The following is a 10,075-nucleotide window of genomic DNA, read 5'->3' on the forward strand; positions in this document are numbered from 1 at the left end:
ACAATATGGCCAAGCCGTCTATTTGGATCCTGACACCATGGATAGAGTGAGAAAAAAAGATAAAAACACCCTTGGTTCAGAGAGTCGGATTGTGGTTTTCACACGATCCCAAAATGCTCTATCCTTTGTCATCCATCCATCTGCATATATCTTAAAGTGTTCCATCATCCATCATCCATCCACTTGCATAGATCCCAAGGCTCTCCATCCGTTGTCATCCATTCACTTGCACATGTCTCAAAGCATTCCATTCTCTATCATTCATCCATCGATATGGATCTCAAAGCACTCCGTCTTCACCCATTCGCCTGTATAAATCTCAAAGTGCTCCATCCTCTATCATATGTTTGTTTGCAAAGATCTTAAAACATTCTATCCTCTATTATTCATCCATCTCCACAGATCTTCAAGTGCTTCATCCTTTATCATTCATCACTTGCATAGATCTCAAAACGTCGTATCCTCTCTCATCATCCACCTATACAGATCTCAAAGCGCCTCATCCTCTATTATCCATCCATCCACACCAATCCCAAAGAACTCCATCCTCTATCATGTATCCACCTGTATGGATCTCAAAGCGCTTATTTGTCCGTCATCCATCCACTTATATAAATCTCAAAGCACTTCATCCTCTATCATCCATCCTCCTATATAGATCTCAAAGCACTCCATATTTTATTCTAAAACATTTTGCTTAAAGGTGAGGAACCGGTCCATATGTTCCCTAGAGAAATTTCAGGCAACCTAACCGCGTTCTGCATACATCTCGCATCTATTTCGAGTAAAATGTCATAGCAAATAAGTGATACCACTTGACCGTCTTTTCAATAAGCAAACTCAGCCTTATTTGCACACAAACCTGGTATAAAAGCTCCTACCTAAGTTCAGAAATGACATCAGTTTCTTGCGAAGGAGAGCCTCCCAAGCTGTTTCTTTTCTTTTTTATCTTTGGATGCATGCGTGTTCGCAAATTGGTTTCCCATCATATTCATTTAACTTGGCCGCAACAGACTGCACCTGTATACAAGACGTGCATGATTTCACGCAGGGCCTCAAAAGAAATTTTAATGGGGCAGACGTGCAACAACCGTGGAAACCTTGGGTTAAGAAAGACAGTAAGGCTTAAATTTCCAACAAAACTTTAGTCATACCTAATGTAGCCTTGTATTCTAATCTAATTTTCATAGAAGATCAATTTCTGATCAGCTTAACTTCTGAAATGTCGCATGTCCTTACTGCGACAACCAAAATCCACACACATCGATGATCAGAGGAATCAATAAGCATTTTCATAATTCAGAGCCAATGTTAAATAAAGAAAATGATCCTTCCAAGTATCAGAAATGAACCATAACACAGCCACGCAAGGAAGAATATCACCTAATATTTCTTCTAGATAATTTGCTTGCTGGAGGCAAAATCTTCATAGAATGTCATTAAAACAGAAACACAATAACAAACAACATCAGGGTGAGTGTTCAAAAAAAAAAGGTACAATGATGACTACATGAGGTGTTATGTACACCCTGAAGAAATTGTTAGCCAATATGGTTTTAGATAAAGATAATAATCTACATATTATATTTATTATAGAATAGCAAAAAGGAGTAAAACTTTGTGCAAGAAAACTGCCCTCTTGATATGTCGTGCCATACATATCTACTTACCTTAATATGTCTTACATATTTGTTTCTTGAAAGAATCATCTTCTCTGGTGCCAACCAAGGTACTTGCATTCAAGTCTTAAGGCTTCTTATTGTTTGTAGTGCATACATATTAACAATTATTCTCATATTATTTTTCACATTATTGTACAGACAATATAAAAAAAGATTTTTAATACCATGCTTCTTGCTGTCTTGTTAAAATGCTATTTTTTTGAAGGTTCTGTATATGTATTTTTTATTTTTTACTATAATATGCGATTCATACTATTTTAATATGAATATATTCAAAAAAAATAGAAAACATCTAATCCTAAAAAATTCTCCGCAAGTGCACCTCACCGGCCCAAAGAATCTCACCAGAATAACCTATCACAGAAGAAGCCATTCAATCCGCTGCACTATTTGTCTTCCTATAAATATGCCTCAAAGAGGATATTTATATTATTTTTTTATTTCAGATCTAAATTATTAAAGAGAAGTTGGACAGGAAGTTTTTCAAAACTAAGGTTTACTAGATTTCTCATTTATCTAATGCTTTCCGAAGGTAACTCTGGTTCGGGCGGGAACGGATTAATTCCGGGTTGGTTCTAATTGCAACCCTAAGTAGGGGCGCGGTGCAGCGCCTCGACGCTATGATCCGGTCCTTCTTTTTTTTTTGGGTAAATAATAGGAGGGAGGGGGGAGGAACCAGTCCACCTGCCTAGTAGCCTTACTATGGAACCTCCTTTCCATCAGGGGATGTTCGATGGAGGTCTAATTGTTTGAGTCAATGACTGGGCCGGCGTAAAATAGAGGAAAAGAGGGAATAAGGTCGGACCGTTGGTTCACAACCCGGTTGGGAAAACAATTCTACTTCGTCTCTCCACCTTAAACCCAACAACCCGAATTCCCTTTCTATCGCCTCCTTCTCGCCCTCCCCTATTTCCCGTCTCAGTCACTGACTTCCATCCAAGCCCCTGGTGGTAAAAATACGGAAACCTTTCCCATTCGCTATTCCAAAAAGTGTTATTGTTCTTTTCCTTTCTCATTTATATTTGCATTCACAAAGTTTTCTAGCATCACCATAGTCATAGAAGCCCTCCTTTCGGCGTTATTTGTGTGCAAAAAGATGGCATTTTTTTTATAATCAGTAGGAATCGCCGCCAACTGCTGTCGAGATATTGGGATGTAATCCTGAAATTTCAATCTGATTAGTGAAATGGCATAAATGGGTTAATGTAATTAATTAATTATTCCACGAGTTTATTGCATGCTGTCATACAATATATTATACGGTTTGAAGCTTGATTTATAATGTGGAAACTTGTGATGCAGACACCTGGTTCATGTTCATGTCCCGGGTTTTTGGGAGAGTGCTGTATGCTGCAGCCAAAGCAGAGTCCTCTGCTGCTTCGGCTTCAGCTAAGAAATTGCACAATCCTCTTGAGGAATTTTTTGAGGTGGATAGAAGAACAGATGAGGAAAAGCCTGTTGTTTATGGTATATCTCTTATCCTCTTTCTTTTAAAAAAAATGGCGATTTCTCATAAATTTTCCCTCACTCTCTCTTAAAAGATTGATGTGGTATTCTCGTTCTATATTGGCACACTTTATCCATGTCATCCCTTATTACACCGCTCTTCCTGTAAAGTTATAAATTGAAAGTACCTGTGGTGGCTAACTTTTATGCGATATGAATCTTAAAAACATTTTTCATCTGTTTGGTGAAAACTATCTGATGGAATATGGAACTGCTTCAATTTTGTGTTTAACCTAGCTTCACATCTATCAAAATGGTCAAATTCTCAAGAATCTGAGTTAGGAGATAAATTTTGATTATTGTTTGCTGGTGTTGGGATTAGCAGAACTCCTGAAGGGATGAAGGATTAGACTTGGTGATCACTGCGATACATAGCATCATAGAAAATTAGAAATTAATGCAGTTTTAGTGATGCTTCCTTATTATGTTGTATTTAATTGTTAGAAGTTAGAACACTTGGATATATTCAGAATTTAAAACAAAAGACATACCAAACTCTTCCAGAGTTAGCAGAGAAGAGGTGATGAGGCCTGATTCTCTATATCATGGATTGTAGTTTCTCCTTGAACTATGATACCAAAAAGGATGAAACTTTTTCGTTTCAGCCTGGACCACCCTGGTTGATATTGGGATCAGTCTGTGTTTTGGTTAAGAATAATTTATGAGGCTAGATTAAGTGTATATGTGTGCTATTTTCATTATTTCTTTGCTCTTATTTTTTGTATTTATTTAAATGTTGGGAAACATTTGTTCTAAGTGAAGCTTACATTATATGAATTTTTGGAAGATACAAGACATGCATTTTTAGGTTTCAAGAGCCAAGTAATATTTTTTTTTAGTTTTCAAAATTTTGACTGTTTTCCTTGAAACCATTGAAAACATACATTCAGAAGTCCCCGAATTAATATAATATCTTTGAAATGATATCTAACTTATTTTCTTGAACCATTTTTTTTGATTTTGCTTAATTTTGGTTGATCCCTTTTTTTATTTTTTATTTTTTATAATTTCAACTAAAGCTAGACCTGAAACCATCAAAATTGCTGAAACAACTGAAATTTAAACTTATTTGGTTCATCCAAAATGGAAACCAAGTTTTGCACCTTGCTCTACATGCTTTGATTGTGTTTTCTTCTTTCTTCTTGGTTCTATGTCTTTCTTGTTTGGGGAATGTGGGATGTGTCACAAAGGTTCTTATTGATTAGATTCAAATGCGACATAATGGGGATGGGATATGAGCCCAACAACCTGGTACAGTTAGCCTAAGCACAGTAAAAGGAAGATATAATGGATCCCCTTGGGTGGCCTATATTTTCTTTTGGCTGTCTCTCAACCGATACTCTAAACTCGATGATATGATTCTCATAAGTTTAGTGGTTGTCTCTCATCCACCCAAACACTAAATTGTTGGTCGACAAATGTAAACATTCTTAATTGTTGGTCTATCATTGGGGTTAGTGGTTGATCAAATATATGTCGATGCAATTTAGCAAACTCATTGTGTTGTTGCAGTGTCCTGGCATGTTCTTTCCTAGTCACGGTCCAAAATGTTTTAGTTTGAAAGCCTGATTTGGAAAATATGTTGAGCTTATCTGCGGTGATTTGCCAGAGCTATATCACTTAGCTGGCTCATTGTTGATTAGAGGCTGTCTTGAATATATAAAACTACAGAGCTTAATGGTATTACATCAGAGGTTTAAAAGCACAGTTTATCGGTTTCTGGGTGCATACTTTTGGTGATAATAACTTTTCTTTTATTTTCTGAAATTTTCTGGCTTCGTGAGGTATGGAATTTTATCTTACCCTCAGAAATAAGAGTGAATGCCATTTTCGTTTTAACTTAATTGCAGGAGTAATTCAATTCTGTTTTCTCTATTGCTTCTCTCTTTCTTTCTTTCTTTCTTTCTTTTTCCACCTTTTTTAAGATATCTTTCTTAAGAAAAACAGGCACTGGGCATTAGCAATAACCAACATATGTAATTCTGTACATCTGTAGGGCTTCTAGTCAACTTTATGTTTTCAGATTTCGTCTTCTTATAAATGCTGGCATCTGATTGCATATAGAAATTGCATAGTACCATTTTATAGTATCAATAGAAATAGTATGATCCTGCCATCTTTCTTACTTGAGCTTACTTGATGTTTGACTTGTGAAATCACTCACTAATTATCTGGTTCATGTATGTATTATGAATTATGAAATGCTCTAGAGAGTTTAGCTAGAAAATTCCATTTCTTATAGGTTTACTCCTTCCAGGTCGTAGCTGGAAAGCTTCTGAATTGCGTCTTAAATCTTGGGATGACCTTCACAAGTTATGGTATGTTCTTTTGAAGGAAAAGAACATGCTGATGACTCAGCGCCAGATGCTTCATGCTCAGAACTTACGTTTTCCTAACCCTGAACGCATTTCCAAGGTATGCTTTGCCTTTTTTTGTTAACTACATTACCTATATGTGGTCTTGTCCTCCTAATGTAACTAAATCATCTGATATGTGGCACATTGATTGTGCATTAACATGGGTGCTTAAGGAGAGTCCTTTTCAAACGGGGGAGCCAAAAGAAATTTTATCTATGGCGATTTTGACACGGGTGCTTAAGGTGAGTCTTTTTCAGCCGGGGGGGGGGGGGGGGCAAAAAGAAATTTTTTATGGCAATTTATTTTTGGTTTATGCTTAAGCAAAGGCAAATTTTGGAACACCTATTTATGGTTTTTTCCCCCCCAAGTTTTGGATGCTTTTTCTCACATTTTTGGTTATGGTCTTTTTTTCTTATGGTGTTTTTCTTTCTCCTCATGCTTAGGATTATTGATTGTAATTACTTAAAAAACATTCCAAACGTGCCTATATAAAGGCATGCCCTATGTTATGTTTTCAAAGAATTTAATTCGAGGTTGAGTGAATTAAGGAATTAAACCTTTGGCTTGTTTTTCTTCTTTTGGGTGTTTTATATCTCTAGACTTTTCTTTGGGTGGTGAGGGTGCTCTTGCTGTGTATCTCAGGAAGATTGTCTGTGAGTGGTGATCACTAAAACTCTGTATCCCTGAGGTGGATTCCTTTGAGTGGTGAGTTTTCTTTTTTATCAAACTCTGTATTTCTTGGGTAGATTCCTTTGGGTGGTGAGTTTTTATTTATCCATTATTCTTGTCCTTAGGGAGTTGGGTTTATCATTATTCTTAGATTTCTGGGTGGTTTTGGTTTGCTCGTTGTGTTTGTCTTCCCTCCTTTTTATTTTTCTGGCATCATGCATGGTCTAATCTTGATTTGAAAGTAACAACATTGTATTTTAAATCTTATAAGAAAGAAATTGACTTTGAAATTCCATATTTATTGAGTGTCTTTTTCTTTCATGAAGTTGTCATGATCTGGTAGCTTTGGTTGTGGGAGCTCCTATACCATTCCAGTGTGTTGATATGCAATCGGCATGCTCTGTTGCATTACTTTACTGACATTTTTTTTTAATGCATGGACCAATTTTAACATCTTTACAAACATGTTCAAGCATGTTTATAAAAGAAAACCTTAATTCTTAAAAGTAGTCAATTGAAACATAGCATTATGAATGATTCTATAGTTTTTGGCTGCCATATAATTTGTGCAACACACAGTTTCAAGTGATGTATCAAAGAAAATAAATTTATAGAGAGTTTTTTTACATTTTAACAACACATATGACATTAGTAAACTTAATGACTGCTTTGGATGCTTGCATAAGCCATTTGTAGGATAACTTCCCACCAGCTGGAAAGCGAGGAGGGGCATATAAGTCAGCAAAGTGAGAGAAGGTCTACATGTTTTTGGAAGATCGAGATTATCTAATTCCTAAATTTTATCGATCAGATAAATCACCTCTTAGAAGGAATGCCAAATTCTGAAAATTTCAAGATGAGGGAATCTTCACAGACTCAAATATCCTACTACCTTGCCTCACATCTCTACAGTCTGTTCTCATTTTTCCACTTATTGATGACTTATCTGATGGATCAGGGAAGCTAGAAAGTTACGTAAGGTTGACATGTAAGTTAAACAACATGATGATAAAGATACATCAATACTACATTGTGTATAAATGTTTTAACAAATGAGCAATTAATACATCATAATATAATAACATGTTTTAATACGAACATACCACACATCAAGATGCTCGATCCCACATAAAATGTCATGGAGGCTTTTAATCTTCATGTCTTTCATGTTCATGTTGTAGGTGATATCTTGAGAAGCTCTTCTGTGAAAAATTAAACGTGTCAGTTAATTGAGTGGATTGGTCATGAAAAAGGCATCCAACATATTTACACATTTAACACCGAGTGTGACTTACAATATTCACTTTGAGATGTTCTTCAGCTTGCATTCTTTTCTTTTTCCCCATTTAATGGATAAAATTCGATGACTACATGATTTATAAGCCTCTCTAATCTAATAGCCTGGATTTAAATTACAGGTAAGGAAGTCAATGGGCCGAATCAAGCATGTCTTGACTGAGAGAGCGATTGCTGATCCTGATCCGAGGGGGTCTGCTGAGATGAAGGGGATGATTAATGCCCTGTGATGCCTTTTTGTTTTCCTTTCACCAAGTTTTAAATCATCTCAAGTGTTGTTCGTAAAGATTCTAGGTTTATTGTTTTTCCTTTCATTAGGGATGCTTTGACATGCTAGAATGAAATTATGTGCTGGATATTTGTACCAATGGATTTAAATAGTATCTTGTATGTGAGAAAACTATGATTTAATGCAATTCAAATATGCCTAGAAACAACAGCTTCATTCCTTGTATTGAATGCTGGTCCCATTTTTTTCATTTCTAAACTAGACAGGGCACTCAAGTGCATATGGTTGCTTTGAACATACAAAACTGCTTGTGTTATTCTAACAATTCCTGATCAAGGAATGCTAGTGATAGAAGGTTGTAAAAATTTTCTTAATCCTTTCATCTGATCTTCACGACTAAGTTGTGTTCTTTCACCAATCGGATTTTTCAGAAATGCTTGAAGAACATTTATTGGATGTGCAAGTCAACTGTGTTATCCTCAATGAAAGCTAAAAACGTTTTGAGCTTACCAAATTTGTCAAATTTGGATGTCCTCCAAATATTTGGGCAAGGAGAAGGTTTATTTCAGTAGATATACGGGCATGAGGGTAAATAATTAATTCCAACACAAAATGATGGGAGTGCTACTTAGACAGAGGTCACAGAGCCGAAGGAGGGAAAAAAGAAAAACCATCAAGAGTTTGACTTGACCATAATATTTAATGGCCTGCCTGGCTACTCACTGGGCCTCAAGACTGAATGGCTTGAGTAAAATGCAAGGCCGTGGAAAGTGCGTAAAATAAATTAAACTCTAGAATAATCAAGTGTGAATTTACTAGAAATTTTGTAAGATCCAAGAACCCTAATTGCGTCGGCCAAGCTCCGGGCTTTGGAATCAAATGTTGCATGACCATAAGGTATGACATAAAACCATCTGTAATCTACACATGAAAATTTTCACAATAAGATATCTTATTGAATTTTGGCATTGTAGATACTAAAGAAACATCAATGCAGAACAAAACATGATTTATAGATGCATAAAACCAAATAAAATGTTGAGAAACAGTCATTGGACTTCGCAGAACAAATCGTTTGATTCTTGGTATGCGATATAAGTGATCCTATCTCGACCCTATCTTACAACCTCGACGAAATCATGTTCAGTGATTCAATATTGATGCTGCATGTCTCCCATGTGCTAGTGTTGAGGAAATGTGCCTCGAAACTCGAAACAACTGCAATTGAATTTAGCTCAAGTTTACTAAAAAAAATTCTATGCCAACTGAATGGAGTCGACCCCTAGTATTTAGGAGTCGACTCATGTGAAGCTTAAGTCGACCCCAGGGATGAGAGGGTCGACTCGCTATGTGCCACAGTGAAGAAACAAAGAGCTGTTTTTTGGGGTTACCTGTAGGAGTCGACTCCAGCCCTGTCGACTCGAGGTTGAAGGAGTCGACTCTCTCAGAAGGATAGAGAGTGCCAGTTTTCGGTGCTGATACTTGGAGTCGACCCGAGGATGTCCGAATCGACTCGAACTTATCAGGAGTCGACCCCTGAAAGTGAAGAGTCAACTCTTGATCACAAGATTGATTCAAACGGTGGCAAGATGGGATTTTGACTTATGGTTTTATTAGGGAAGCCTCCTTATGTTTTGGAAACCTATAAAAGGGGTCTTTTGTGAACCCTAGGTGCGGTAGAGAGTTCCTTTTTGAGTCCTATCTCTCTTGTAAACCCTATAAAGTTTGGATTTTTGTTGTAAGCCCTAGTTCTGCAATCTCCAATGAGAAAGAGAGATCGTTGTAATCCTTGCTGAATATATTGAATCTGTGTATGTGGCCTCTGTGGACGTAATCCGTATTAGGGTGAACCATGTAAAATTGTTGTCTTTGTGATTGTTTTGATTTTATTCTCTACTACTTCTTCTTCTCGATTCATCTTTCTGCAGTTTGGATCCAGAAAAGAAAATAGTACGATCAAAGAAAGGTGAGCGCTTTAATGCGCAACAGCTAGATATAAGCTTCATGTCAAACACGCATGTCAAATATAGAGCGCCAGCATCACAAAAAAGAAAAGGCCATAGCCTAGTAACTAACGTTGGATTAGAGATGATTTATTAGATTTAGATATCATCTCAGCGTATTGCCACCCGTTGGTATAGTAGTGTGACGCTACCTGTTTAAGCCAATCAACTCGTGCCACGTTGCAAGCGAATTATAACGGTCACCTTCTGGGTAATTTAACTGCAAAAGAGAATTGAACATGGAACTGGTTTGCGCCGGACCAGACTGGACACGTTCTGGGTTCAACTAACGGTCGTTTTTTCTTTTCGGCACAGAAGGGGGTTTTGATAACA

At 36.8% G+C, this 10,075-nt stretch overlaps 1 protein-coding gene across 4 annotated transcripts; it reads left to right on the forward strand.

Moving 5' to 3' along the window:
- Positions 1 to 2,362: 2,362 nt before the first annotated feature.
- On the forward strand, positions 2,363 to 8,550 carry LOC148714697 (uncharacterized). 4 transcript variants are annotated; one of them, XM_088715984.2, is made up of 6 exons: positions 2,363 to 2,632; positions 2,985 to 3,149; positions 5,446 to 5,603; positions 5,719 to 5,787; positions 6,188 to 6,250; positions 7,633 to 8,550. In XM_088715984.2, exons 2-5 carry the CDS (start codon positions 2,996 to 2,998, stop codon positions 6,200 to 6,202), a joined length of 396 nt encoding a protein of 131 aa, XP_088572110.1. In that variant the 5' UTR covers positions 2,363 to 2,632; positions 2,985 to 2,995; the 3' UTR covers positions 6,203 to 6,250; positions 7,633 to 8,550. The 4 variants fall into 4 exon arrangements, with proteins under 4 accessions (XP_088572110.1, XP_088572107.1, XP_088572109.1 ...); XM_088715981.2 differs by lacking the exon at positions 6,188 to 6,250 and having other exon boundaries at positions 7,633 to 8,544; XM_088715982.2 differs by lacking the exons at positions 2,363 to 2,632; positions 6,188 to 6,250 and adding an exon at positions 2,657 to 2,887 and having other exon boundaries at positions 7,633 to 8,549.
- Positions 8,551 to 10,075: the final 1,525 nt, after the last annotated feature.

This window comes from Phoenix dactylifera, chromosome 2 (genome assembly GCF_051530095.1).
Source record: "Phoenix dactylifera cultivar Ajwa chromosome 2, Ajwa_hap1_PhDact_Kaust_v1.1, whole genome shotgun sequence".
NCBI lineage: Eukaryota > Viridiplantae > Streptophyta > Magnoliopsida > Arecales > Arecaceae > Phoenix > Phoenix dactylifera.